The sequence below is a fragment of the Mauremys reevesii genome, linkage group 11 (genome assembly GCF_016161935.1).
Source record: "Mauremys reevesii isolate NIE-2019 linkage group 11, ASM1616193v1, whole genome shotgun sequence".
In the NCBI taxonomy this organism is placed as follows: domain Eukaryota; kingdom Metazoa; phylum Chordata; order Testudines; family Geoemydidae; genus Mauremys; species Mauremys reevesii.
The window spans coordinates 38306058-38322211 of record NC_052633.1 but is presented as its reverse complement, the minus strand read 5'-3'; the positions used below and the strand labels follow the sequence as shown (position 1 = coordinate 38322211).

The following is a 16154-nucleotide window of genomic DNA, read 5'->3' as shown; positions in this document are numbered from 1 at the left end:
GGCTCTGGTGGACCTCCCGCAGGCGTGCCCAGGGGCGGCTCTAGGAATCCCACCGCCCCAAGCAGGGTGGCGCGCCGCGGGGCGCACGCTGGGCAGTGCCCGTCCCCAGGGGCTCCAGGGACCCTGCCTGCCTGCGCCTGCGGAGGTTCCGCTGGGTGGCCCCGCTGGAGCATCTGGCTCCGATGGCTGCGGCCGCCGCCCAGGCGCCCGCCTGCCCGCTGCCAGCAAAATGCCCCCCCAAGCGCTGCATGCTGGGGGAGCCTGAGAGCCACTGCCCCTAACTGTAAACGCGCAGCTCATAGACACGGGGGACTGGGAGGGAGCTGGACAGGGCAGTTACTCCAGTCCCCTGCTCTCAGGGCAGGACTGCCTATTACCTAGACCTTCCCTGACAGGTGTCTGTCTAACCTGCACTTAAAAATCCCCACTGATGGAACCCGCGTCAAGCCCCCGTTCCGGCACCTCAGTTGCTGGGGCTGGAGCGGGCAGGGCTGCGCTGGGCGCGGCTCGGGCCCCACACAGCCTGCAGCGTCTGCCCCTAGGTCGCTGAGGCCGGCGCTATAGGGAGGCTCGGTCCCGTCCCCTGAGTTTTTCTCACGCAAGGTGACCCCCCCGCCAGCGGTGCCTTTCCCGCCTGCTGGCTCCGCTCTGCCGGGACCCAAGGGCCCGCCCTGCTCAGCGCCAGCACCTGAGCCGCGGGGAGCCCGAGCGCTGGGCCAGGTGGCTCTGCCCACGCGGAGGCAGCCGGAGCCTGCGGCTGGGAGAGCCCATTGCTCAGCGCGGGGAGAGGCGGCCGCCGCAGGCGGGCGGAGGGGGAGGCAGGGAGCAGGGGAGGGGGCAGAGCCGCCGCCGCCTGGGTACGTAGGGAGCCGGGCAAACATGGTCGCTGCTCACGCTTCCCATTCGTCCTCCTCCAGCGAGTGGATCGCTTGCCTGGATAAAAGGTACCAGCATCTTCCCGGGAGCGGCGGCAGGAGGGCTGGAGCGGGCGGGCGAGCGAGCGAGCGAGGGGGCCCCGCTGTGCCTGCGGCCCCGATGAGCCCGGCTTACATAAGCAGCGTGCTGGGGGGCGCAGTGGGGCCGTTCGGGGGCTGAAAATGCCCACAGGAGAGGTACAGGCACCGGCAGGAGAGGGGGTTTGGTGCCATTGTAAGAGCCCAGCGGGTCTTGTTGCCGTGGGATTCTGATGCCTAGGAAATATTGCACGTGGTGGAGGTGAAATGTATCAAAGAACCGCCCCCCCCCCGGGTTTCTGATGGGTGTTGGTTTAGGGCTGCTGCTGGCTTTGCAGAGGTTGCCGATAGGTGCAGGAGGCAGAGGAATCAGTAGGCAGCACACAAGCATACATCCAGCACGGATGATAAAACTACTGTGGGCATTATGGGAGAGGTTAAATCCTGCATTGATGGGGAATGAGACTGTGGTCTAGGTCTTTTCTAGCTGTAACTTTTTTTTAATCCTAAATAACATGGGGGTTGGTGCACTCTGGTTTAATAGCTCCAGTGGATGCTTTGAATGACTGCATATTGGGATTACAGCATAAACCCTGTGAAGCTTTCAGTTAATAGACTGATGGTCTAAAAGTCAACCACAGCTACTTGCCTTTTGAATGCCTAGGGTAGGTGAAACCCATCCATTCGGTTTGTTGTGTTCATAGGCCCTGTTCCACATCTAGATATAGATTTGCATGAAGGAACCCCATCAAGATCATCCTTCTCTCCCCACAGATCTCCCTTCCATCATCCATGTAGGGTGAGAAAAGGAGACCCCCCCATTCTGCTACCCCATTCACCAGGCTGAAAAAAGAAAAGATCCTCACCACCGTACACAGGCAGATGAAGGACCCTTGGCTTGTAGAGACTTGTATAAATACAAGTTTTCTCTGCAGTCTCTTTAAAGAGCACATCAATGGACTGTAATTGTTCCCAAAACACTGACAGGATAATTTTCTGTTGGATCAGATTGTAGGCCTAGTAGTAAACACTGAACAGTTGGTATTTATAGTTTAACATGGATTAAAAGGTGATATGTGAAAAACTTTATAAAATGTAAATAAATAGTTATTTAAAAAAACACTTTTGTATTTCACACTGGGTGTTGGTGGAGGGAAAAACGTAAGTCCTATGCTGTCAGCAGCTGTGTGATGTCTGATTTTATGTAGGTGTGGGATGTTATACATTCCTTACTATATTATCGTCAGATTTAATTGATTGGGTTACACTGCAAGCTTCAAAGATATCCAAGAGAATGTAATGTACTTAACAATATAGAAGATTATTGAATGCTTCTGGCAGTAGGAGTCATTCTGGGCTATATTTTGGTTGGCCTTTTGTGTGTGCGCAAGGAATCTTTTTGTCCCTTCTGCCTTTGTGCAGTTGCAAGCCATGGTGTCACTGGTGTTAGAATCCCAAAGGAGAGATGGTTGGAGCACAAGTTGAGAGGATAGTAGAGCTCCCCGTCCAGTGTGGACTCCTCAGATCCCATAGAAGAATTCTGGCTGAAACAGCCTCCCTGAGTCCACCACATCTACACAATGCAGGCTGTTACTCAAAAGTATAACTCTGTTAAAAAATAATATACAGTATCTGTGAAAATTAGAACTACCAAGACAAATACAGATAAAACTGGAGTAGGTTGGTCAGACATATAAAATTATGGGCTACTTAAGCTGAAAGCATGGGCCTGATTCCTCTACTCTGATATTAACAGCAAGGGGAAAGGAATGCAAGCCAAAATAGGGAAAGAATAGGTGAAATAATATTGAAATAAGTTAGATGTATTCAAATTATCAGAGCCTGCTGAAACTCATCCTAGGGTACTTAAGGAACTAGCAGAATCAAGCTTGGAACAGTTAGCAGTTATCTTCGAGAACTACTGGAGGATGGGTGAGGTCCCAGAAGACTGGAGAAGGACAAACATAGGACCCACCTTTAAAAAGGAGAATTTCTAGAGTCAGCCTAATTTTGAAAGTTGGAAAGATACTTGGGCAAATTATGAAACTATCAGTTTGTAAGTACTTAGAGGATAAAAGGGTTATAAGGACAAATCCATTCAGGCTATTGGAGAATAAATCAAGCCAGACCAACCTTATTTCCTTTTTGACAGGGTTACTGGCCTAGTGGATAGGGGAGAAGCAGCTGATGCAGTCCTAAATTACATTCTCATAAGCAAACTAGGGCAATGTGGTCTAGATGAAATTACTATAAAATGGGTGCACAACTAATTTCCCTCTAAGCTGCATGGCTGCGCAGCAGGCTCTCAGGGGCTGTGCAGGGGCGAGAGGCACCTCTCCCGTGGCCCCAGAGCTGCTGCGGCGAGAGAGGGCTGAGGGGTGTCCTCCCTACCCACCGCAGCCCTGGGGCAGCCTGCACGCCAAACCCCTCATCTCCGGCCACACCCCAGAGCCTTCATCTCCCAACCAGAGCCCTCGCTCTCCACACCCCAACCCTCTGCCCTAGCTCTGAGCCCCCACCCACACTCTAACCCCCCCACCCACACCACACATCCCCTCCATATTGGTGCACATAACAAAATTAATTCCGCACATGGCTGTAAAAAATTAGAGGGAATGTTGGTGCACAACTGGTTGAAAGATCGTACCCAAAGCATAGTTATCAATTTTTTTTTTTTGGCAACTGGGAGGACATATCTAGTGGGATGCTGCAGGGGTCAGTCTTGGGTCTAATACTAGTCAATATTTTCATTAATGACATGAATAATGAAGTGGAGAGTACGCTTATAACATTTGTGATGACACTAACATGACAGAGGTTGCTTGAACTTTGGAAGCCAGAATTAAAATTCAAAACAACCTTGACAAATTGGAGAATTGGTCTGAAATTAACAAGATACAATTCAATATATATAAGTGCAGAATACTTCACTTAGGAAAGATAAATCAAATGTACAGCTAAAGAATAACTGGCTAGATAGTTCCAGCAGCTCCCATTGGCCCGGACCAGCGAACTATGGCCACTGGGAGCTGCGATCTATTATTATGTATGTTTCTTATTGGCAGCTGGGCTGGTACTTTATTTTGTCCCTGTTGCTCATTTAGAATAACTTAGCAATAGGTGTTTGACAGTTGAACAGTTTAGGTTAAAACTGCTTTTTGAAGTAATTGTTTGAGAAGTGCATGTAGTAAGATGAGGCCCTGAAACATAACCTCATGGCCTGAAGCCTGAACCAAAGTACTTCCAGGCACTGCTAAGCAAAAGCTGGGCTGTGAGCCAGAGGCAGGCCTTACTCACAGAAATTGGTGAGAAGAGGGTTGTTAGAAGCAGGTGAGTTCACACATAAGGGCTAATAAGAGGAACTTGTACCAAGATGGCACCTGGACAGCCTGATACAAGGACACTCCATAGACAACAAGGAACAGGCAGGTGCATCTTAAAGACAGGACAGCATGATGGATAGATCTGTATGTCTGGAACAACATGATCAAAGGGGAGACAGCACCCTAATGAGCCAAGAGGCTGTACCTCAATATATCAGTAGGGATGAGTAATCTGTCCTGTAACTGTATAAAAGTAGATCCCGGAGTGCACGTCTTTGGCCAGCCTAGGGGGCAGTGGAAAGTCCCGCCACTGACTGAGCTGTGTCCATTGCCAGGGGGCACATATTCGTAGTATGTCCTGTAGAGTCTATAGGAAACTATTACTGTGCTTCGTTTGACAATAAACCTTGCTCGGGTTCCTTCGTACCTTACTAGAGTCTGTGGTCTTTGGGGGTTCTCTCGGGGTTTGCTGTGTCAGCTATCTGCGCAGAGCCGGGGCAGCACACAGAGGGAACATGCACGCAGCCAACTGTTCTCATCATTGAACAAGAGCAGAGTACCACGCCGGTAGCTACTGACAACAGTGCACTTTCTACAGAGGCAGTGTTATTTAGGGGATATGTCACGAACCTGGAGGTGAGAAACATGGATTTTCTTCCTGGCTCTGCTACTGACTTGCTGAGTGACCTTGAAAAAACATTAATATTTCTTTTCCTCATCCCATCTGTAACTAAGAATAACACTATTTTAGTAAAGTGCATTGAGAACTTTGTTTTCTCAACTTGTAAATGTTCCTTTTGCTAAAGGGTTTACCTCTGTTTGCTGAAACTTTGAGGGAGTTTCTCTGGGCTCTTTGAATCTGATTACCCTGTAAAGTTATTTTCCACCCTGATTTTACAGAGATGATTTTTACCTTTCTTTCTTTAATTAAAAGCCTTCTTTTTAAGAACCTGATTGATTTCTCCTTGTTTTAAGATCCAAGGGTTTGGATCAGTGTTCACCAGGAACTTGGTGGAGAAGTCTCTCAAGGCTACCCAGGGAAGGGTTATAGTACTTGAGAGGGAGGTATTCTGGGGGGAAGGTAGACAGAGTTTCCCAAATGACTCATAAATAATTTGGGTGGTGGCAGCAAAACCAGATCTAAGCTGGTAGTTAGGCTTAGAGGTTCTCATGCAGGTCCCCATATCTGTACCCTAGAGTTCAGAGTGGGGAAGGAACCTTGACATTATTATATAATTACTTTATATATTTTTCCACATGTATTTTTCATATTGTACTTCTTTGTTCTGTAGGTGTTCTGTGATTAATTCATTGAATTATTATGCAATTTCTGTGTATTTTAAGCTTGTTTTATAATACTGTTTCTTTTATCTTAAGACATTTCCTTATTTTAAAGGTGGATTTTGTAACTGTGGGACTGACCCTCAGCCCTTCAATATATCCGTTCACTTTAGAAAAATACTTGTTTTTTATTAAATGTTTGTTAGACTTTTAATAAACATGAAATACAGAATATGTAGCATACGTTAAGCAGACATTATTTATTAATATAGCCAGAATTCTGTAATGGATTTACCCTGTAGAGTGACAGAAGGAACCAGGGTAATTTAAAACTAAATGTAATCTGGTATCTCAAACCCAATTTTTTTTTTTTTTAAAAGAATGGAACTTTAAACAGAGGTAGCAAAACATCTCAAACAAAATAATGATGTGTCTAAGATCTTCATGTTCCTCCCCGACGTCTGTGGCAAACTAGAACTAATAAAAATCTAAAATGAGAGCATATTTATAACAAGTAAAGAACCTCCAGAGTGTTTTATGACAAGTATGTTATTACTTCATAGGGCCAAGTGGGCTAGGATCACTGATGTTTAAACTGCATAACCTTGTTGATGACATTACTGAACACAGAGGCCAAACATCAGCACTTAGGAGTAAGACATCAGACATTATATGTTAATGTCATAAGAACAAAGCACAGGGAAAACATGACAGTCAGAGAGAAAAAAAGGTCACAAAACCCTGTTGTGTTAAGAATTTTTCATTGTTACTGGACAGAATAGATTCTCAAGAGGAGGTGAACCCACATTCTTGTTGAGTACTGAAATAATTTATCTTTTAAGGAGCCTGATCCTGTTCTCATTGAAGTCAGTGGGAGTCTTGCCATTGACTTCTGTGGGAGCAGAAGCAGGCCCACTCTCTTAGCATTTTTCCATATGTCTTATCAGCATACATCTGAGTAAAAGGTTGCTAAATCTGTTCAAATGTGTTTAATGTATTCAGCCTATGGGCAGCCCTCCTGATTTCTTTTACCCCAATGTGTGTCGGTGAGAGAGAGAGTTCTATATTGACATTTTTTTTTCAAATCTTTAATTTTAAATGAATATACAGTATGTGTTCAGGGCAGGCTGAGTGTCTTTTACAGAATTCTATCATTTCACAAAACCAGAGTACAGCTTTTATTCTTCTGTGGGTTTTAATTTGATTCAGACATCAACTCTTTTTAATGATGTACAATGTTCACAACAATTAGATAACCCAGAGATTTCAGGTCTGTCATTATAATTCTGTGCTTTCCTGTGTGTTCGATATAACCTGCAGTGCCTTAGCTGACTGGTATGTTTGACTGCAGGAGCAGATCACAGAGGAAATCATGTAACTTTGCTATCCTGGTGTGTCAAGAATGTAATGATCTTGGCTAAGCTGTTTATGAATTATTTAGATATGAATGGTGTTTTGAGGGCATATTGTATATAGTTACTTTCTGTATCTTTTGTTACCCCGATAGACTTTAGGTCACCATTATTTAGATCTAACAAGAATAAAATACTGCATGTGGAACACTGATCTTGCAGTCCTTAATCAGGCAACGTTTTCATTTATTTCATTAGACTAAGACTGGACTATAGGATCAGGCCAAAAATTTGATTCAGGATTTCCCATCTGGCTCATTATATTTATGTTTGGGACCTAGCCAGCTCTTTATACCCTTAGTGATAAATACAGACAGGAGTAGTGCTGATAGTGATTGTGCAGATAAACTAAAGTGGAGAACTGGGATTTTGAAAGGGGAATACATGGTGATAGAAAGAAGGTAGTTGCCATCCTGGGCAATGTATCATTGTTTCAAGGAAGTAAGAACTTGATTGGCTTGTACTTAACCTGCCTGATCTAGCTGTACTATTGCTTATGACAACCACGTTTTATTTCTTTTAAAAATATATATTTTATAAGACTATAAGGAAGCACTCATTGCTTTCTGTGTATTTGTCTCTAGTCCAGTTCTATATTTATAATAATTCCTTGGAAGCAACATCACAGTGTTTCGCCCAGTGTTTTCTAGTTTCCTGTTTAATACTCAGTCTTCTGACAGTGATAAATAAATAACAACTTTTCCTGTCTGTCACCTGACTAAGGCCATTTTACAACTACGATATATAATATTAATATAAGCATACTGTAATGTTGTTGCCTCTGCATTTTATAAGGTGCTCTGCTTGAAAATACCCATACCAAAGGCAGGAGTAGCAAGGTACTTCAAGTAAACTCGAGAAGGTTTGTTTTCTGTAATCACAAGACTAGGATTTTCAGTTGCATCATCTTCCATTTTTGCACATACAGGATTACTTGTCTTCCTTTTTATCTTCCCTCCTTTACACACCTACGTAGGCAAAGTGAGTGCACAAGCATTATGTGCCTGATGCATCTTTTTACGGCCCACAAGTGCACTAGCAAATGATATGTTGTATCCTGGTGTTGCAGAAGAGGACACAACACATCCGGAAACCTGCCTGCGCTGGATGCATCTGCAGTTGTCTGTGTTGCTTCTTGCCTATTGATAGGATTTGACCATTGAAGTCTTGTATTCCAAGCAAAAATGCACATAATTTAATGTCATCTCGTTTGCTATTGCTCTCACCTTTACCTTTGTCCTTGATACCGAGGGCCTGGTTGTCTTTTATAGTAAGGTGTGTTTTACGCTGCCCTCACAGACATGTTGGCATTGTCAGAGCAATATAAAGGATAGAGCTGGCTGGAAAATGAACTTTATTCCCATTAATAAACTATTTTTTGGACTGTCAAAAACAAAATCTAAAATGTTTCATTTTTCATATTTTGGTGTTTTTTAAAAAAATCCCAAATACTTTCATTTTTTCATTGAAAATGAAAAAAAGTGACAAATTTCAGTTTTGATTAAACCACATTTTTCAACAAATTTTAATTGAAAAAGTTTCAACCAAATCTAGTTAAGGAGCCTTAGCAGAACTGAAAATTGTGTCCTCAAAAACAAAGTGGCCATCAATGATCTTTATTTTTCACTATTCTAGATGACATTATAGGGCTGGAAGGGATCTCAAGAGGTAATCTAGTCTGTCTCCCACACTGAGCAACACCAACTATTCCTATACCATCCTTGACACGTGTTTGTCCAACCTATTCTTAAAAATCTCCAAGAATGGGGATTCCAGAGAAAGGTTAACTGTTTTTTCAAGATCACACAGCAAGTCAGTGGCAGACACAGGAAGAAAACCCATGTCCCTCAGCAGTCAGGCTTGTGCCATCTCCACGAGCTATAGAAAGTGCACTTCTCAAACAATTACTTCAGAAAGTGGTTTTAACCTAAACTGTTCAACTGCCAAACTCCTATTGCTAAATTATTCTAAATGAGCAACAGGGACAAAATAAAGTACCAGCCCAGCTGCCAATCAGAAATATACATAATAGCTGATATAAATTGAAAATCTACAACCCAAAATGCAAACTGGACACCATCAACTTAGGCCTGAACAAAGACTGGGAGTGGATAGGTCACTACAAAAACTAATTTTCCCCTACTGATACTCACACCTTCTTGTCAAATGTTTGAAATGGGCCACCTTGATTACATTGAACTCATTAGCACTGCAAAAATGATTTTTCCTCCCTTCTTGTCACCTGTTGAGAATATCCCACTTCCACCTTAATTGAATTGGCTCGTTAGCCCTGACACCCTCCCCCCTAGGTAAGGCAACTCCCATCTTTTCATATGCTGTGTATTTATACCTCTCTACTGTATTTTCCACTCCATGCATCTTATGAAGTGTGTTTTAGCCCACGAAAGCTTATGCCCAAATAAATTTGTCAGTCTCTAAGGTGCCACAAGGACTCCTCGTTGTTTTTGCTGAAACAGACTAACACAGCTACCACTCTGAAACCTACCCAAAATGTGTGTTTCCTAGAAACTACTATTCCTTAGCCATGTTTATTCTTCATGCATTGAAATAAAATTCAGGTTCTCAGGTTTAGTCAAATTTGAAATTTGTACTTCATAAACTATTACATTTAAATTACTTGATAAATGTCAGACTATTCATTTAAAAATACTGGCCCTGATTCTCAACTTCCTCACACCAGTGGCAGTGTAGTGCATTAACTTCAATGGACGTCTAAGCACATCATAAAATCACAGATATGTAGGGTTGAAAGGGACCTCGGGAAGTTTTCGCATCCAGCCCCCTGCAGTGAGGCCAGACAAAGTAAACCTAGACCTTCCCTGACATGTGTTTGTGCAACATGTTCTTAAAAACCTCCAATGGTGGGAATTCCATAACCTTCCTTGGTAACCTATTCCAGTACTTAACACCTTGATGGTTAGAAAGCTTTTATCTCCCTTGCTTCAGATTATGCTGATTACTTCTTGTCTGACCTTCGGTGACTATCAAGAACAATTGATCACCATCCTTTTTTACAGCCCTTAACATATTTGAAAACTGTTATTCGATCCCCTCACAGCTTCTTTTCTCAAGACTAAACATGTCCAGTTTTTTCAACCTTAGCTCATAGGTCAGTTTTTTATTTTAAACCTTTTATCATTTTTGTTGCTGTCCTCTGGATTCTTTCTAGTTTGTCCACATCTTTTCAAAAGCTCAGAATTGGACATAGTACTCAGCTGAGGCCTCACCAGTGCCAACTAGAGTGGGACAATTACCTCCTGTGTTTTACATATTGACATTCTTGTTAATATACCCCAGAATACTAGCCTATTTTGCCACTGAATTACATTAACTGGTATTCAGTTTGTGGTCCTTCAGCTCGAGGTCCTTTTCAGCCGTACTACTGCCTAGCTAGTTGTTCCCCATTTTGTATTTGTGCATTTGATTTTTCCTTATCTTCATTTCATCTTGTTGATTTCAGACCAATTCTCCAATTTATTAAGGTCATTTGAATTCTTATTCTGTCATCCAGTGTGCTTGCAACCCCTCCCAGCTTGGTGTTGTCTGCAAGTGTTATAACTGTACTTTCTACTCCATTATCCAAGTCATTAATGAAAATATTGAACAGCATTGGACCATGCAAGACCCTGGTGGGACTCCATAAGATACATCCTCCCTGTTTAACAGCAAACTATTCATAACTACCCTGAGTATTTTCTTTCAACCTGTTATGCACCCATCGTATAGTAATTTTATCTAGACCACATTTCCCTGCTTTGCTAATAAGAATGTTATTTAGGACTGATACAAAATACAAGATTTAATTTTCGTTGTTTTTGCATCTTGATACTTATTGTACATTACAGCTCATGTTGTGTTACTCCCTTTATTCTGTTATCATTCTAACTGTATTTTGCATTATAGCAACTCTTAGTATTACTAATTTTTTCAGTAGAGTTAGTGCACATTAACTTTAATGGCTTTAGTGGATGATCTTTGAATTAAACAGCTGTCAAAATTTATATATGGCAATGTAATCTTCCAGAAGTGATCTCATAGTTTCTGTAAAGTTAAAATATTTATTAACTTCAGCATTAAGCTAGACTATATATGGGTGCAGGTGCAATGAGGATAAAGCTCTGATCATGGATTCTCATGGCTAGAGTTAATATCAGGATATTTTTGTCACTAAATAATATTGTTCTGTTGTACATTTCAAACAGTGTTTATCTCCACTAGTCTTCACATTAAAGTCCTCAAAATGTCTCTTACATTAAATGGCATGTTTGCTTTATAATATTATCTAGCTCCACTCTGATCGGAAGGAATGGTAACTGTCTTTGCGAGCTCTAGTTCATATTCATGAGAGCTTGTGTTTAATTTAATGACATTTGATCTGTATTTTAGTTCTAAAGTGTGCATTATGTGGAAAGGATATTTTCACAAATGAAACAGATACGTTTCCTTATAATTGTAATTTCTCTTTAATATGGAGTATATTCGTCTTTTTCTTAAAGGTAATCTTATTATGAAAAAATAAAACAGTTTTATATTTTCCTGTGTTTGCAACTCTTCCTGTAATTGCTGCACTATTTAAATAATGAATTTCTTCCTGGAGATAAATTTCTATGAATGTCATTACTCAACAAATCTATATTTCTCTCACAATTGTTACAGCTTGAATGCTGACCTTTGTGTTGGAAGAAAATTCCGTTGGTTGTTCAGCAGAATTGCCTGAGTGTATACAGTGTTTGTTTCCATGCCAAATGTTTTTTCAAGGGACACTGCCAAGTAGTATGAACTTAAAATGCAGTGTGTGTTTAAGTTTTGCAATATTAAAGGTATTTGATACAAAATATTGCTTTTTATTGTACTATTCCCATGCAGTGTTGCATATCCCAACACTTGAGTCCCGTGTTGATAAATCATTAAGTGAAAGTGGCTATAAAGAGACGAGTCTTGCTTTACTTATCTCATTGAGTCACATGGAAAACATAAGTAAACAAACAGCATACATGGAAAAGAGTGTTTTGTTTTGTTTTTTTCAGAAAAACAGTCTCTGCTATGAGATGCTTACATCTAAACAACTGGTGTTTCTAATTCTCATGAGTTTATTGCAAGTCTTGTGATATTTCATGTTTTTCATAAAGCTACAGCTCCTGGAGTCAGATGATAGATGATAATCTTAGGGTGTGTTTTTTAATTTGTTTTTTTGGTTTCCTGGTGATGGGGGGAGGGGAAAAGCTTGAAAATATGAACTCTAAAGAGTCAGAAACTGAATGCAAATTACCCCCAACCTCCCGATTTGTTATTTTAAAAATATCTGATGTTTTTGGGAGGCCAAACTCAGCACTTTTTTTAGTGCTTGGGATTGACAGTACTGCCTGACTAGGTGCTGTGCACCTCCTGGGAGGGGCTGAGTACCCTCCATTACGTTAAAATTAACACTATCTTTTGACATGACATCATATTTCAAGTCCCCTCTTTCATTCTGTCCTCGTATACCTCTCTCTCTCAGAGCATTTATTTATCCGAGAGCCAAAGGGAAAAATTAGCAGCCAGTCAGTGAGCCCCAAAACTGTTTGTTTGGAAGAGAAACTTGCTTCATTGTTCTCCTACTCCCACATGATGTAGGGGACGGAGAACATTCTCCTACTGCTGAGATTCTGCTGCTTTTCCCTCCTTCCCTCCTCCCTGCCAGAAGGTGGAAGTGGGTACGCAGTGCACAGAGAGCCACATCTGGTAGAAAAGACTACCCGGCTACTTTTTGCAGCGACTTCAAAACAAAATATATACTCTAACATACCGATAAAATGAGCAGGATTTTCAGCTGTAGTGGTTAGTTGTACTTGTCAGCTCATTCAGTTTGTGTTTATAGTGTTGGAAATAACTGTTGCAGTTTTAGCCCATGGAAGGGCTAGTTGTATTTGTGAAGGACCCTGTTGTGTCACTGTTCTGTGTCTAACAGATTGTAGACTCTTAAGGGCAAAGACTCTGATTTCTGTGTCTTGTACAGCACTGAGCAACATACAAATAATTAATAACACAGACAAAATATTAAAATGTTTTATGAAAAGTGATACATGCTGTACACTAAGGGAAATACTCTCCCAGATTATGTACAGCTGAGTGGGAGAATCAGCTCTCCCTTTTTGTATGTGTGGTGGTTTTTTTTAACCTTGAACTTGAGTAGCTGTTTTTGAATATATAAAATATTCTCCTTAAGTTATGCTTTTAGAAGGCTTTTTCTAATGTCTGTTGTATAAACTTCCTTGCAAGGAGAAATCTCAGGTATGTTACCTGAGATCCTGATGATCAAATAAATCAAGGCTAAAATGTTCTTTAGAGGAGAGAGATTGACATAATTGAGCAGGGTTATGTCATCAGTAATGATGCTGTCACATGTGTGTGCATGCTGTGAAGTGGTTATGCAGTCTAACCAGGCAAGAAACGGGGGGAGAGAGGAATAAGAGGATGCAGGATATGAAAATGTTACTGTCAGATAAACTCGGTGCCATTGTTCTGAAGAGGGAAATTAATTATGTAATATAAATAAATAACGATTAAAGTGGTCAGTGGATAAGCAAGGCAAGAGAGTGTATAGTGGACTGATAGGAAAATACAAAATTCTGACAATGTAATGCATGATTGCCTACTCTGAGTTTCATCATTTTGTGATGATGGTTTGTTTGCTTTTTTTTTTTTAAATCCATATTGAAAAATTGCATGCATGGATCAGGGGTAGTCCTCTGACAGCCTTTTCCAGATTTACTCTCTTTGCCCCATCTTCAGGATCTAATAATATGAAGGAAGAACGTCGAGGAGGCCTACACGCAATTTCTCTCATTTTCCATAATGCTGTTCCTGAGCTGACCCAGAGAAGTTGTTACAGAATGGCACAAGATACTTCTTCTGCCCCCACCCCTCCAGGCCCAGGAGCAAAGAACCACACCCAAATCTTGAACTGGGATGCACCCCATAGTGGTGTGGTGTTGCATGATCTGTAGACTACCAGCCTGATTCTTAGTATTTTTTTTTTCTTTTTGGATACTTTTCTATTAATGCTGAACAGTAGCCGCCTCTGTCCATTTGTGGCTTCTGGGCTTTTCAGAGAAGTCTTTATCCCATCCATTATGTGCTGTTGCTCAGCTGTACAGTTCCTCACTGGGAAGTCCCTTGCATACCTTGGGAAAATTGGAAAGCTTCCCCCCCACCACCTCACCCCCAGATGTTTCAGTTGGGAGATGAAAAGTTGTATTGTTAAGCTAGCAATGAAGACAAACTTCAACATTTCTTCATTTATATAACTTAAATTTTATTTTCCCTTTTTTCTCTAAGTGGGGCAACAGCTCAGCACTTCCTTTGCATCCTGGATATTCGCAAAGTTGGAAATAATCCTAGAAGCTACTATACTGTTATCATCAAAATAGAACACTAAGGCTCAAGGTTTATCATTTGCTTTGTTTTGAACAAACAATTAGGCAGTATGAAGAATTGGACAGTAGTAATAGGCAAACTACTAAAACGATTAGGGTTTTTAATTTCATTGTTAGATACAAATTGCAGAAATGCCTTGGATAGCTTCAGTCCATTTTCTGGGAGTGAAAGCACTATGTGAATTTGCAAATGGATTAAACTTCAAGTGAAATTTTGTGTCAGAATCCTATGGTACATGTCAATGTGTAACCTAGTGTAGAATCAGAACTAATAGTTTGGAAGTTAGAACAAATAATATTGGAAAGAATCAATAGTCAAACTTAATTCAGTTTTTAATGTCAGAAGATAACCTTCTCACCAGTCTGAATTGTAATTACTTCTACACATTTAGACCTGCTCTTTCTGGCTGTTTTTCATTCTCTTCCATGAAATGTGCCATAAATTGGCTGAGAAATACTATGTGCAAAATATAATTTCTGCTACGTCCAGTCTGCACACACAACTAGACGTAACTGAAAAATACTATATGAAGAACTAGACTCCTGCTTTTTCTGGCTATGATGTTTTATCATCCTAAAAATAGATTGTGTCAATAAACATTGGCTGCTAATCATCACAAATGCTCCTTTGCGGACTTAGCCAAGCATTTTTCAGGTGGCAATTTCTAAATTGTGCTACCTCCACTTTTTTTTAAAACTGCTTTGCGACCACAGTTAAAGTTAAGGTGCCCTTATAGAAGTAAATCACTGCTAGAGTCTGTCATGTGAAGTGTTTCTATTGCATGTCTTGCAGTGGTGGAGTGGGATAGTATGCAGAACATGCTGTGCTTCAGAACTGTAGTTATTGCACTGTGTATGTTGCAATACTCTCCTTCATTTGCCTTTTCAGGGAGGTGGGGGAGGAGAGGAGGGTGTATCATATTCTCATAGCATTTACATTGTTTTTTCTATTTCTCACTTCACTCCATTAAATTCTTTAAAGCAGTGGTTTGTGGACCACCGATGGTCAGCAGTGCATTGCTAGATGGTCCACAGGCCTTTCTCTCACATCGGTTGAAGAGTCTGTCTTCAAGTGGTGATGCTATCTGATAGTTTTAGCCCAGTACAGGACTCTTTAAAATTTGTTTAACACAAAGAAATGCTGCTCCGTATGTTGTATGGGTGTTGTGTCTTTTCTGTGCTGTTTCTTTGGTATAAATTCAATCAATTTACAGACAGTACCAATGTTTGTAGATTTCAAGCCAGGAGGGACCCACTGTGATCATATAATTTAGTATAACAAGCCATAGCACTTCCCAAAATAATTCCTAGAGCGTATCTAGGAAGGGTAGCACACACGCTAAAAGACAGAAACAAATGCAAAGTGACATGAACAGACTGGAATGCAGAGACTGAGGAGTATTGATTAAATGTGAAGACAAACATCCTGGTAGAGGAAATAAACAGCACATAGATACAAAGGGAAACATAACCGAGCAGCTGGGCCACCATAATGACACCCAGATACCATGGTGATGAGCATGGTATAAAAATTCAGGAAGATGGAGTACATCTCTCATTAGAGCAAGATTATTTTCATATTGTTGCCTTAAGAGCATTTAATTTTACCCTCATGTAATCAAGCACCATGGTTACCTCAGGAAAAGGATGGAATTGGAGGGGAGGAGAGGATGTGGCACTTGACTGCCTAGATTCATGGATTTTAAGGCCAGAGGGACCATTAGGATCACCTAGTACAGTGGTTCTCAA

At 41.3% G+C, this 16154-nt stretch overlaps 1 protein-coding gene across 4 annotated transcripts in view; it reads left to right on the top strand.

Annotated features, from left to right (window-relative positions):
• The first annotated feature begins 618 nt into the window (after window positions 1-618).
• Window positions 619-16154, top strand: part of RAPGEF4 (Rap guanine nucleotide exchange factor 4) — a 209822-nt gene continuing 194286 nt past the window's right edge. For 2 of the 4 annotated variants that reach the window (XM_039494904.1, XM_039494906.1), the window contains exon 1: window positions 619-944. In XM_039494904.1, the coding sequence (XP_039350838.1) occupies window positions 880-944 (65 nt within the window). In that variant the 5' untranslated portion in view covers window positions 619-879. Of the gene's footprint in view, window positions 945-1124; window positions 1216-16154 lie in introns of those variants that run through there. The other 2 variants (XM_039494907.1, XM_039494905.1) reach the window with 2 other exon arrangements.